Source organism: Prunus avium, chromosome 1 (genome assembly GCF_965620075.1).
Source record: "Prunus avium chromosome 1, drPruAviu1.hap1.1, whole genome shotgun sequence".
Lineage (NCBI taxonomy): Eukaryota > Viridiplantae > Streptophyta > Magnoliopsida > Rosales > Rosaceae > Prunus > Prunus avium.
In genome coordinates this window covers 37,543,143-37,557,693 of record NC_142284.1, presented here as the reverse complement: position 1 = coordinate 37,557,693, position 14,551 = coordinate 37,543,143, and the positions used below count along the sequence as shown (strand labels likewise).

The following is a 14,551-nucleotide window of genomic DNA, read 5'->3' as shown; positions in this document are numbered from 1 at the left end:
ATTATAGTTCTCACAAACTAGCCTATTAAAGCAATCTTGTCCAAACCAGATTTGTCGGGAAGAGTCACAAGATGAGCCATCGAGTTAGGAGCATTTGACATCAGGTACCAACCACGAACATCTCAAAAAGGATAGGTAATCGCTGATTTTCTTGTTGAATGTTATTCCTAAGAAGGAATGCAGGAGAAACCGAGTGATACAGCAGAAGAAGGGCATAGGGAGGAAGCACCGTGGGAATTATATGTAGACGGCTCAGCCAAACATGGCCGGCATAAGACATGTTTGCCTTGGTAGGCCTTGGCCCTCAAGTCCTACTAATCCCATGATGTCATTCATATGTAGTCATGGATAGAAATTAAACATGTGTACCTCTACTTCCCTAAGTTTAAGGTGCTAATGGATTGATTTCTTGAGGAGTAATTTTTTCTCCCACACATGCTTGGTTGGAATATTCGATGTGAGAGTTTGTTTCATGTGAAATTTCATGAGGTGTCAAAACAAGACAACAAAGACATTTGCTAGTCAGTGAGTATGAAACCAAGATAGCTTGTAGAATTTAGAAGCAACCCCAATTTACGTTGGGATCGACAAGGATACAACTGATTGGGATCGACTAAGGATCCAATTGAATGGGATCGACAAAGAATCCAATTGTTTGGAATGTACAGAGGATCCGATTGATGGGGATCGACCGAGGATCCCACTTATGGCCAATATGTATAAAATAATTAAGATTTCTTATCTTGCTCTGAGAGAGGCCTTGAGTTTGTCATGGGTAGTGGCTATTCCATTTGATCATTCAAGACTACTGGAGTGAGTTTCCTTGCTAAGCTTTGAACCTATGTTGACGTGATATTGCAAATACTCATTATGAATTTAAAGTGCATTAGTGAGATGGCCAATAGCAATAGCCTCATTACATGAAAATCAACCTATGCGGCATTTAGAAGAATTAATAAGGAGGGGCAATTTGAGTCAAAGACTAATACTTAATCGAATAGACAATTCAAATATCTTAGGAAGTGTAGATGATATAAACTTTTGCATGTCGTAAATCGAATGAAAATTAAAGAAAACACTATAAATCTTTCACTTGAGATCTTAGGCAAGACAATAGAACTAGAATTCCCAAGATTGTTAATATCTACTGTAGTCAAACAACATTGATAGTACCAAAGAATTAGAAAGCTGAAATATATTACAAGGCAATTAAAAAGGAAAGACTCTCATATCTTTTTAAGCGGGATTTAGCCATGCCCCTTGTTCATTTAGTTTGTTATAGAAAATTGAAGACATTTAATGCTCTTTACAAGAAAAATCGAAATTACAAAAGAGGGTAAAAAGAAAACCCAATTTTGGAGTTAAGTGAGGGAATCGTAATTTGTAAAATAGGGAGTGTTATTCCATAGCCGTGAGGGACATGGTACAATCCCTTTATTTATGTTATGGCATAAATTCATGCATGTCAATTTGTGAAATCATAAAAGGAAGTTTAGAAATTCTTCTATGTTTGGGGGAGTCAACTTGTGCCCCCATTATAGGACGGGTGAGCCTTCAATTACACAATGTCCATTGCTCCTCAATGTGACTTTTTGTACGATTCCCACAGACGGCGCCAACTGTTGAAGCAGAAATTCTTACAATAAGAATATCTTCCATATGTTCTCGGCTTTACTCTTAATGCAAGATAAGTGAAATCTCCAAGCAACACTCCTTCGAAATCAAATGAGAAAGGATGGGGTACCTGCCAAAGATACTCCGACGCTCAAGTCAGCTTTTGTATGTATCTAAATGCATGAGTTAATTTAGAGTCACATACCTTCATCTGGTTGTGAAACTTCACCTTTATACATGATGACAGCCTTGGGATGCAAGCTCCACTTTCTATGTCCTTTGTCCGCTTTCACCACTAGGGCCGGCCTTAGGCCTGGGCGCCGAGGGTGACGGATATGGGCCTCCAATTTTTGGGGCCTCCAATTTTTTTTTAATATTACAGTAGCCCAAACTTTAAAAAAAAAAAAAAAAAAAAAAAAAACACATATTCCTATTTCCAACTTCCAAAGAAATCTTTCCTATTTCCAACACACTTCCTCTTTTCCCATAAAAAACTTTTCTGCTTCCAAAAGATCTTTCCCTTTCCCACTGTCTTCTCCTCTCTCTTTTTTTGTCAATATATTAAACCCTTCTCCAGGCTCTGATCTCCCAAGCTCTGTTCTCCCTTCTCTTCTCCCAAGCTCTCTTCTCTTCAATATCATTGTCTGTCTTTGACCCAAAAGAAAAGCTCTCTTCAATATATTATTTCCAGTTTTTCTCTCATCCCTCTTTTATCTTTGTCTTTGAATTGATCTATCCAAAGAAAGATTTGTAGATTTCTTTCTTCTACACTACACGATTTCTGTAGAGAAGACTTTGAAAGATTATCTGAGTGAGGATGAGGTTCATCAATAATAACCCCATATTTGAATTATTTCCATTATCTTTATACATATATTTTATATATTGAATTGTATGTTTTTAGGATTTGAATTCTACATATTTGAATTCTTTAGGATGAGGTTCGTCAATTATACATATTTGAATTCTTTATACATGTCTTTATACATATTTTTTTTTATATCATTGCAGATGTGCAATATAGATGAATTGAAGTGAAAGCTCTGCAAGATTGAAGCGGTTTAATACAACTTAAGCATAAACCAGGTTGTATTGCTTTTTATTTGTTGCTTAAATTTAGTTTTTTTCTTTTGCTGGTTGTGTTTGGTTGCTTTGCTGGTTGTGTTTGGTGTGGTGTGTTTATTTTGTTCATTTGTTGTCTGTCACTTTCTAGATTTAAGTGTTGCAGTAAAAAATGGTTAGGAAACATGAATCTGGAAGTCAAAAAAGAAATAAAATGAGAAAAATAGAAAAAATGATTCAAACTCAAAAAGGAGCTCCTGATAAGTTTTTTAAAACTAGTTCTTCAATTGAAGATCCATCTAATGAATTAGTTAATGAATCACAACAACTAATTAGTCAAGAAGAAGAAATGATAGAAAATGAAGAGGTTGATGCCCTCATTGAGAATGAAAATAATCAAGAAGAAATGAGAGAGAATGATACAAATGAACTGAATGTGGTTGGTGATCAATTTGAGAATGAAAATGAAACAAAACAAATAATTCATGCTTTGAATATCTATGATCCAAGAATTTGGGATAACATTGATAACAAAACAAAGGATATTTTAATAGAAAAGGGTCCTGTAAGAGAAAGTAATCTCAAGTTTCCTGTGGATGGGCTCTTTAGGCATTTTTCATATTCTTATTATACAAGAAAGTTATCAAATGGGGAGGGTCAAGATAGAAAATGGCTAGTGTACCCAAAAGATGTGGACAAAGTATATTGTTTTTGTTGTAAGTTATTTAAATATGTGAAAATTAGAAGTTTGTTGGCAAATGAAGGGCTTAATGACTGGAAACGTTTAAGTGAGAGGCTTAAATAACATGAAACTAGTAGTGAGCATATCAATAACATGAGAACTTGGATTGACATGCAAATTATATTGAAAAAGAATGAAACAATTGGTAAAGAGCTACAAGTGCAAATTAAAAAAGAGAAGGAACATTGGAAATTGGTTTTAGTAAGAAAAATTTCTGTTGTGAGATGTCTTGCTAAAAGAAATTTAGCTTTTCGTGGAGAGAATGAGAAAATTTACCAAGATAACAATGGTAACTTTTTGGGGCTGCTTGAATTAATTGCGGAATTTGATTTGGTATTGCAAGAGCATTTTAGACGTATTCAAAATAATGAGATTCATCATCACTATCTTAGTCATAAAATTCAAAATGAGTTTATTGGTATGTTAGGCTTCAAGGTTAGAAGTGCTATAATTGAAAAAATTCAAGAGGCAAAATATTTTTCTGTAATACTTGATTGTACTCTGGATGTAAGTAACCAAGAGCAAATGACTTTAATAATTCGATGTGTAGATGTGTCAAATGCTCCCATAAAGGTAGAAGAGTATTTTTTAGAGTTCTTGAAAGTGGATGATACATATGGATGTGGGCTTTTTAATGAGTTGCAAGTTGTATTAAAGTGTCTTGAACTTGATATTAATAATGTAAGGGGCCAAGGTTATGATAATGGAGCTAACATGAAGGGGAAAAACAAGGGTGTGCAAACAAGGTTTCTAAAAATAAATCCTAGGGCATTTTATATGCCATGTGCTTGTCATTCTCTTAATTTAACAGTTTGTGATATGGCAAACTCTTGTGTTAAAGCTGTGTCATTTTTTGGTGTTGTGCAACGCATGTATACTCTATTTGCTAGTTCTACAAAGAGTTGGAAATTTTTTCAAGATCATGTCCATGGATTAACTCTTAAACCATTGTCAACAACAAGATGGGAAAGTCATATTAATAGTGTTAAAGCCATAATAACCCAAACTGATGATATAAGAGAAGCTCTATTTGAATTGTCTAGGGTTAGTGAAGATGCAAAAACAAAGAGTGAAGCTGAATCTTTAGCTACACATGAACTTGAAAATTTTGAATTTTTGTTGGGCATGAGTATATGGCATAACATTTTGAAAAAAATTGACTTGGTTAGCCAAAAATTGCAATATGGAGATATGCAAATTGATGTTGCAATAAAACATTTGAAGGGGCTGGTCTCTTATTTTGTAGACTATAGGGAAAATGGGTTCACATTGGCCCTACTTTCTGCTAAAGAGATTGCATCAAAGATGGAAATTGACCTTGTATTTTCTGAAAAACGTCAAAGTCGAAGAAAAAAACAATTTGATGAAAATGACCATAAAGAGACATTTCAATCTGCTGAAGAATCTTTTAGGGTTAATTATTTTCTTGTTGTAGTTGATACTGCAATTTCTTCTTTGAGGAGTAGATTTGAACAATTAGAAATATTTGAAGGCATTTTTGGTTCTTTGTTTGATCCTAAGAATTTATTTCAAATGAATTATATTAGATTGCGTGAATGTTGTAGAAATCTTGAAGCTGCTTTAACACATGATAATGAATCTGATATTAATGTTGATGATTTGTTTTCTGAATTGGAAGTGTTACAAATTTATTTACCGAAAGAGACAAAGACAACCATTGAAGTTCTTGAGTTCGTAAAAGTTGTGGATTGTTTTCCAAATGTCTCAATTGCTTACATAATTATATTGACTCTGCCAGTAACTGTGGCATATGCAGAAAGAAGTTTTTCAAAATTAAAATTAATAAAATCTTATTTGCGATCAACTATGTCACAAGAAAGGTTAAATGGATTGGCAATCTTATGTATTGAAAAGAATATGTTGGAAAATATTGATTTTGAAGAGGTTATTGATGATTTTGCTTCTCAAAATGCTAGAAGATCAAGAATTTTTAAGTGATTGTTTGTATTTTTAATGTTACTGCTTTTGTTTTTTGATTTGTAGATGATGGAGTGGAAGTCAAAGCAACTTTTTGTGTACAATTGTGCCACTTGAGAACTAAGCCCTATTGAAGAGCCATTAACCCACTTGAGATCTTTTGTTTTGTTTTGTTGAAATTTTAGAAGCTCTTTGAAACTAAATATGTAATATGATTTTTGTTGTTTATGGATCATGTACTTTTGGTTATTTTTTTATTTTTTTTGTTAGTTGAATGAAATTATTCTATTTAAGCAGGCTTAGTTGTTTTATGGGGCTTTGCCATAAAAAGAAAAAGGAATGAGCAAATTAAAAATAAAACATATATACTAAGGGCCTCATTTAATTTTTGGCCATGGGCCACCAAAATGTCAGGGGCGGCCCTGTTCGCCACTTCCGGTTAAAGAAAGTTGTGCGTGATGAACCCCCAACCATGTTCATGTTGTCCCCCGATTCATGCGGATTGGGGAGTGCGAGTGTTTGAATATACCAACGAACCTGCGCCCGGCCACTTGTGCTTTAGTTAATATGGGGTAGTGCACTTGTGAACCCACATTGAGTGGTTCATATCCGAACGCGTGTTGGGTGGTGCACATCCGAACTCACATTGGGCTTATGCGTATGCGAACCCGCATTGGGCCAATGCACATCCAAACCCACATTGGGTTATGCCTAAATCCAATCCAGTGACGTGGCAGATTAGTAGCAAATTATTTTGCTCCCACAACTACCTTACCAAACTACATGTCGTAAAAAATGAAGGCTTTGTTTATGGGAGTCTTGGGCAAAATAATGTTGTTATGGAATAGAGGTGTCCGACTTGTTTAGACTTGGCGCATTTAGTAAATGGGTTGTGCCAGGATCGTCCATTCATGAAAATCACCAATCCTGGCATGAGCCCACGACCCTAGCCTCTATAGACTCGGCCTGCGCTCATATCGAGCCACTAATAGGTCGAGATGGGCCTGCTCCAAATTTGACTTATGTATTGCATTTTTTTTTTTGCAATTTCTTTTTACCACTTCATCACTGGCGGAACCACATCAATGACTAAGGTGGGCTATAGCCCAGTAGCTTTTGAAGGAAAAACCTATATCCATATTGGCCAACAGCAAAATTGCTTCCTTTTCGTGAGTTTTTGAAGAAAAAAAAAACCCTATATGGCCCACCAAATGTGCTTTTTAAAGGCTTTTCTAATTTTTTTTTTCAATTATTTTAAACCAATGAATGGCATCCAAGTGTAGATCATAAACATGTAAGCTACACTTTTGATTGCTTGCTTCCTTCTTTTTGTTTTTTTTTTTACATATAAAAAATAATTAGATTTTAAGCTAAAAGTTTTAGCTAGCACACCAAAAAAAAAAATCCCTAGTTCCGCCCTTGCACTTCATCTAAATCTTTTTTATAATTATGTATATACAAACAAGATTTATTATTTGTTGAAACATGAGGCCAATAATTTTATGCAACCTCGCCGCGAACGCTCGAACTTATATCCAGCCACACACCGAGCCACTAGTCGACTATGCATGCCCACACTGGCTATACTGGTGTGACCCCGCCATTTATTGATTATCTTTGATTTCAACATTTGGCATGGTGATGCTGTTTTGGGGAGGGCTCCTCGTTGTCAAATTTCACATGCCATTCATGTAACATCCCACATCGACCAACGGAGATGCGGTGATATGCCTTATATGTACATGCCCACCTCCATCTAGCACGAGGCCTTTTGGAAGCTCACTAGCTTCGGATTCATGGGAACTTCGAAGTTAAGCGAGTTTGGGATAGAGCAATCCCAGGATGGGTGACCCACTGGGAAGTTGCTCATGAATTTCTAGAAACAAAACCGTGAGGGCAGAGAGGGGGGGCCAAAGCGAACAATATCGTGCTACGGCGGAGCGATCCGGGATGTGACAATTCATACTCCTCACCTAGGGAGGTATGTTGTTCTTGTGGATATCTTATTGGTTTATCCTTAGAGGATTCTTGGTCCATTATTGGTGGCTAGTTATGGTTGTGTCGTACAACTACCTTTTAGTACTTCTCGTTGCCCTTTGGCTCTTACTACCAGAGAAGTGGAGTGTCGCTATTGCTTGCTTCACCACGACCTTACCAAACTACATGTTGTCAAAAGTGAAGGCTTTGTTTATGGGAGTCTTGGGCAAAATATTGCTAGTATGGAATAGAGGTGTCAAATAAGCTGTGACGGGCCAGGCCGGGCCATTTAAAGTTGTGACATTTAAAAAACAGGTCATGCGAGGGTTGTTCATTCTTGAAAATCAACAATTTTGGCCCGAGCCCATGACCCAAGCCCATACGGGCTTGTGACATGTATGGGCTTGTGACATGCTCATGCCAAACCACTAAACGAGCTGAGATACGCCCGTTCCAAATTTGACTAATGGATTGCATTACTATTATTATTTTTTTTGTAATTTCTTTTACCATGTCATTGAACTCTTTTTTACAATTATGTATATACAAACAAGATTTATTATTTGTTGAAAAAAGAGGCCAATAACTTTATTCAACCTCGCCACGAACGCGGGAACTTATATCTAGCCACTCAGCAAGTCGCTAGTTGACTGTGCATGCCCACATGGGCTATGCCAGTGTGTCCCCACCATTTACTACTTTATTTGATTGCAACGTTTGGCATGGTGTTGCTGTTTTGGGGGCCCATCATCGGTTTTCACTTGCCGTTCATATATTTTCACCTCGTGAGGTATGTTGTTTGTGTGGATATCTTACTACTTTATCCTCAAAGGATTCTTGGTCCATTATTGGTGGCAAGTTATGGCTATGTCGTACAACTCCCTTATGGTACTTCTCGTTGCCTTTCGGCTCTTATTACCAGAGAACTGGAGGGCCGTTAATGCTTGCTCCATCACCACCTTACCAAGCTACATGTTGTAAAAAATGAAGGCTTTGTGAAGGGGACTCTCGGCAAAATAATGTTGGTATGGAGTAGAGGTATCAAATGGGTCATGCTGTACCGGGCTAGTCCCTTTAGAGTCGGTCCATTTAATAAAGGGGTCTTGTTGGGCCGTCCATTTAATAAAATCACCAATTTCGGTCGGAGCCCACGGTCCTAACCCATATGGGTTCGTGTCATGCGCTTGCTGGGCCACTAAATGGGCCAAGATAGGCCCACACCAAATTTGACTTATGTATTGCATCTTTTTAACCACTTCATTTAAAATGTCTTTTTATATTTATAATTATGTATATACAAACAAGATTTATTATTTGTTGAAAAAAGAAGTCAAAACTTTATTCAACCTTGCCGCGAACGCTTGAACATATCAAGCCACCCGCCGAGCTGCTAGTCGATTATGCATGCCCACACTGGCTATACTGGTGTGACCTAACCATTAACTGCTTCTCTTTGATTGCAACATTTTGCATGGTGCTGCTGTTTTGGGGAGGGTCCTCATTGTTAGTTTTCACATGCCATTCATTTCCTCACCTAGGGAGGTATGTTGTTCGTGTGGATATCTTATTGGTTTATCCTTAGAGGATTCTTGGTCCATTGTTGGTGGCTAGTTATGAGTGTGTCGTACAACTCCCTTCTGGTACTTCTCGTTGCCATTCGGCTCTTACTACAAGAGAAGTGGAGTGTCGTTACTGCTTGCTTCACCACCACCTTACCAAACTATATGTCATCAAAATGAAGGCTTTGTTTAGGGGAGTCTTGGGCAAAATAATGCTAGTATGGAATATATGTGTCAAACAAGACATGACGAGCCGGGCTATTTAGAGTCGTTGTATTTAATAAACAAGCCCGTTCATTCATGAAAATCACCTATTCCGGCCTCGAGCCCACGACCCTAGCCCATATGGGCTTGGGCCGTGCTCGTGCCAAACCACTAAACAGGCTGAGATGCTCCCACTCCAAATTTGACTTATGCATTACATTTTTTGTGTGTGTGTGTAATTTCTTTTACCATGTCAATTAAACCCAAGACCCTAGAGGCATATGCATGAGAAAGAGAGAGAGAGAATGAAGCTGACATGCAACAACTAATGCTCAGGCTTTATCACTCAGTTCAAGGCTAATATTTTTTTCTTCACAATTCCAATATGATATTGGACTGTTGTCAAAACATCTACGGAAGAAATAAAAAAATTCACTCAAACGATCGAGTTTAGTATGTAAATTTTGCCTACCCAACTTTCGAATTTTGGAACCGCCAATAGGCTCAACTTCTATATCTCTCTATTGGCCCAAGATACTCAAGGCCAATAACTAAGCCCATAAGGGCTCGTTTGGTACACAGGACTGTCTTGGCATGGACTATGCTTAGGGACTATCTTGGCTTGGCTTGGCTTGGTCTAAGTTGGATAACACTTATCTTGCGTTTGGTGTACGCTTGGACTAGGACTAGATTTTTATTTTTATTTTCAAAACTATATATGTATATGTATATATGTATAAATACATGTATTATGTATGTGTACATATGTATTTTATAATATATGTGACATGTATGTGTATATACATGTATATATGTATATTATAAATAATATAAACATATGTGTGTGTATATATATACAGAAATTCTCTTATGCGGACATCCAGATGTTATTATCGTGCGGACGCCATGTATTTTGTACTACCCCTCTTTGTTTTCCTGCCTGTTTACAGTAAGATCCGCACTATAATAACGTGCGGACATCCGGACGTTATATGTATATACATGTATATATATATACACATACATGTATATACATGTATATATATATTATAAAATACATATATATGTATATATAGGTGTATATATGTATATTATAATATATACATGGGTATAATACATACATATAGGTTTATTATATATATATATATATATATATATATATATATATATATATATTATAATATATAATATATAATATATAATATATATATTACATATATACACGTATGCTATTATTATAATATTAATATGTATATGTGTATATGGGTATATTATAATAATAATATACATGTATATATGTATATGTATATTATATATATTATATATGTATATATGTATCTGTATATATATACATATATACATATATGATATATTTATGTGTATATATGTACATTATAGTATATGTTTAAGTAAGTTTAATAATAATAATATATGTTATTAATTTTACAATATAATATATGCATTTAATACATTGGTGAGCATTGAGACTAGCTAATCCTCCCTTTCCACATGGGATTAGTAGTCCCCTCCTAAGGAGGTGTTTTTGGTGGGCCCAGTATTAGCAATCCCATCTAAGACTAGGATTAGATAAAACAAATATATGGTACTAAATTTAGTCAAAGCCAGTTCAAGCCAATTCTGTGTACCAAACGAGCCCTAATTTCTTTAAAATTGAAAACCCAACCCAAAATTTCATGATAAAGAGGACGTAGAGAAGTAGGTCCTAATCATGACCGTTTATCGGTGGACACAACTGAAACAGCGGAGCATCTCTAAGTGTAATATAAGCTCATCACAAACGCTCACTCAATCTCAGCCGTTCATCGCCGACGTCATTAAATCGTTTTGACCATTTTATTCGGATGGTCCATTTTGCATATCAAGGTTCGTGAACTGGAGCTCTCTCCATTTCCCACCTGAGCATTCTCTCTCCTCTCTCTCAGTCTCGTTCTCGTTGATTGCCTGATTCGGCGACGCATCGAGGTTCATCTGCCGCAGTTCTTGCCATGGTAAGCAATCAATTTCTCTATCCGCCCACATCTTTTGTTGAATTTTATTTTTGATGCTTAACATTCACTGCCCTAGGTTTCACTCTGATTCAAGCCCATTTCCATGTTTCTATCAATCCATATTTGTTTTGTATATTATTTAATTCTGAAATGTGTTCTTTAGTAGATCTGCTGTGGCTTTTTCTTCTTTTCCTTGATTTGCTATCTGATTGGTAACTGGGAAAATTGAGCAAAGTAGCTCGAAAGGGCGAGAAATTTTAATTATGAACGGGTTTTAAAGGTATTTAATACCTGTTGGAGCTCTCCTTAGCTAAGCCCATCTTTTAATTAGGCTTGACTGAAGAAAGATTTTGACTTCAGGTTCCAAATTGGTTACGAGTCTTTCAGTCGACATCTTTATCACCCCCATTATCACCATTTTCTTTTTGTCTTAAAGCTGCTTTGAAATATAGTGGTGATTAGGGAATCACCTTAGACTTCTTGGATTAATCCAATTTTTGTCTTGGGTGAGTTTTGTGTGAAACTATCTCCCAGGTCAAACGCATGAAGTTTGGTGTAGAAACATTTCAATCTTCTAGTGCGTGTGCTTGTATTGCCATCTTCATTAAATAAAGAATCTATGAGAAAATAAATGTTGCGCGTAGGCCACACTTTATCATAACATTAATGTTTCATTATGGTTGCTGTGCTGTAATTTGATGTTGGATTTTTTCATCCATGTTTTTTGGAAGTTGTTTCATGTCAACTGTAGTTTTATTTTGATTGTTAACTCTGAAGAATACTTGTTAGAGGCACAGTTCACTATGGGGAAATTAACTGATCTGTCTTCTTTCTTGTTAATTCATAGGCACCCATCAAGGGTATTCTTTCTCTGCCAAGAGCAGCTTTAGCTCGTCATCATGGTGAGAAGTGGGGCCTAGGGTTGAGATCATTCAGCACTCAGGGTGCAACAACTGCTACTACTCCTCAACCTCCACCACCTCCCCCACCTCCAGAGAAAACCCATTTTGGTGGTTTGAAAGATGAAGACCGAATTTTTACCAACTTATATGGGTTGCATGACCCATTTCTCAAAGGTGCCATGAAGCGAGGTGACTGGCACAGAACCAAAGATATAGTTATTAAAGGTGCTGATTGGATTGTCAATGAAATGAAGAAGTCTGGCCTCCGTGGACGTGGTGGTGCTGGTTTTCCATCTGGCCTCAAATGGTCTTTTATGCCAAAAGTATCTGATGGACGTCCTTCCTATCTTGTTGTCAATGCTGATGAAAGTGAACCTGGAACCTGTAAGGACAGGGAAATTATGCGCCATGATCCACACAAACTTTTAGAGGGTTGCCTGATTGCTGGTGTTGGGATGAGGGCCAGTGCTGCTTACATCTACATAAGAGGTGAATATGTGAATGAACGGATCAACCTCGAAAAGGCCAGAAAAGAAGCCTATGAAGCTGGGTTGCTGGGCAAAAATGCATGTGGATCTGGTTATGATTTTGATGTTCATATCCACTTTGGTGCTGGTGCTTATATTTGTGGTGAAGAAACAGCGCTTCTGGAAAGCCTTGAAGGGAAACAGGGGAAGCCACGATTGAAGCCTCCTTTCCCTGCTAATGCAGGGTTATATGGCTGCCCCACCACTGTTACAAATGTGGAAACGGTGGCTGTTTCTCCCACCATTTTAAGGCGTGGACCAGAGTGGTTTGCCAGTTTTGGGAGAAAGAACAATGCGGGGACAAAATTGTTTTGTATTTCAGGACATGTCAACAAGCCTTGCACAGTTGAAGAGGAGATGAGCATACCCTTGAAAGAGTTATTAGAGAGGCACTGTGGAGGTGTGAGGGGTGGATGGGACAACTTGCTTGCAGTAATTCCAGGTGGTTCATCTGTTCCACTACTTACCAAGGATATATGTAATGATGTATTGATGGATTTTGATGCCCTTAAGGCTGTCCAGTCAGGATTGGGGACTGCAGCTGTTATTGTGATGGATAAATCAACTGACATTGTGGATGCAATCGCGAGGCTTTCTTACTTCTACAAGCATGAGAGTTGTGGGCAGTGCACACCATGTAGGGAAGGGACAGGATGGCTTTGGATGATCATGGAAAGAATGAAAGTCGGGAATGCAAAGTTGGAAGAGATTGACATGCTTCAGGAGGTGACCAAGCAGATTGAGGGGCACACAATCTGTGCTTTGGGGGATGCTGCTGCCTGGCCTGTGCAAGGTCTAATAAGGCATTTCAGGCCAGAGCTTGAGAGGAGGATCAGGGAGCGTGCAGAGCGGGAATTGCTGGAAGCAGCCGCTTGAGTGCTTCTCTCAGGTTGCTTCTTGTATCTATTCTGCATTCATTTCTTCATTCAATTTCTAAAAGTAAGAAACTTAAGGAGAAAAGCTATACAAATAACTTCAACTTGGTGTACTTTGGAATATATTTGTTATTTTGTTGTAAGACCACCCATCAGGTGGCCTGGTCTGGTTTTCTGAACCTATATACATATGTGGGTTCTCTTGGATTTAAGGAAAGAAGTAAAACATTAGAAGGATGTCTTATATGTTCATGTTGAGCAATAAAGTTGCTACACTGTAGTCTTTTCTTTCCTTCGTTCAATGGTTGACTGGATATATTACTTGTGAGAAAACCTATGTACTACCTTCTAACTAAGATAGTGAATTGCGGAGATCTCAACTGGCAATTTTGACGTTAATATGATCAAGTTAAGAACACTCAGCAAGATAAGTAGAAGATTAACTAGCATTGCTGCTTCTATGTCTAGTGGAGTTGATGCATCCGTCATTGTCCTGAGTAGATTTAGATGTCATTGACAGACCTTTTCAGTGTATGTGGAGGGTAAATGTTTTCTTCTTTGATACATGAGATCACTAGGTTGCTGTTGGCACACCCTTTGATATTTTTCTATGGGCTAAAGCATTTATCACTTGGTATAATAAAGGATTTTTCTGCTTTGTAGGTTAAAGCTTGTATTGGTGGAAATCATGGAATAAAATAAAGTACGTACCCCAGATTTCGGGAAGATAGGTTACTCAGGCGGCAGCTGGTGGTCCAGCTGCTAGTGTTTGTTTTTAAGCTGTATCAACTCTTTGACCTCACTGTCCCAGAGAAACACTGATTCATTGTGGAAGTGTCTGGGCAGGATATTTATGTTGTGTTTCCAGATCATGTTTTCCTTACACAGTTGGAATTTTGTTAATAAATTTTGTTTTTCTTTCCCTGTTTTATGTAATGAGATTAATAAAGTACTTAGGGTAGTTTATAGATGGGATTGTCAACGTTTTTCTTCTGCAGCTTGAGATGATTGACCTAAAATACAGATACATGCACGTTTTTCTTCTACTGCTTGAGATGATTGACCTAAAATACAGATACATACACAGACGCAATAAGCTAAAGGGTGTAAACTGTGTAATTACTAATTATCACCGGTACATT

At 37.2% G+C, this 14,551-nt stretch overlaps 2 protein-coding genes across 2 annotated transcripts; both read left to right on the top strand.

Moving 5' to 3' along the window:
* The first annotated feature begins 3,460 nt into the window (after window positions 1-3,460).
* LOC148297769 (uncharacterized) lies at window positions 3,461-5,473 on the top strand. The gene is made up of 3 exons (XM_088248188.1): window positions 3,461-4,112; window positions 4,338-5,176; window positions 5,423-5,473. The coding sequence occupies exons 1-3, from the start codon at window positions 3,512-3,514 to the stop codon at window positions 5,471-5,473; spliced, it is 1,491 nt and encodes a 496-aa protein (XP_088104314.1). The 5' UTR covers window positions 3,461-3,511.
* A 5,473-nt stretch (window positions 5,474-10,946) lies between these two features.
* On the top strand, window positions 10,947-14,331 carry CI51 (51 kDa subunit of complex I). Its single transcript, XM_021953924.2, has 3 exons — window positions 10,947-11,105; window positions 11,953-13,423; window positions 14,073-14,331. Exons 1-2 carry the CDS (start codon window positions 11,103-11,105, stop codon window positions 13,408-13,410), a joined length of 1,461 nt encoding a protein of 486 aa, XP_021809616.1. The 5' UTR covers window positions 10,947-11,102; the 3' UTR covers window positions 13,411-13,423; window positions 14,073-14,331.
* The last annotated feature ends 220 nt before the right edge of the window (window positions 14,332-14,551 follow it).

Bases quoted from the DNA above. Each gene is read 5' to 3' on its own strand.
- LOC148297769 (XM_088248188.1), top strand. From the start codon at position 3,512: ATGAGAACTTGGATTGACATGCAAATTATATTGAAAAAGAATGAAACA. The intron at 4,113-4,337 runs GTTATGATAATG...AATTTTTTCAAG, and splicing joins TAATAATGTAAGGGGCCAAG to ATCATGTCCATGGATTAACT. The intron at 5,177-5,422 runs GTAACTGTGGCA...TTTGATTTGTAG, and splicing joins TAATTATATTGACTCTGCCA to ATGATGGAGTGGAAGTCAAA.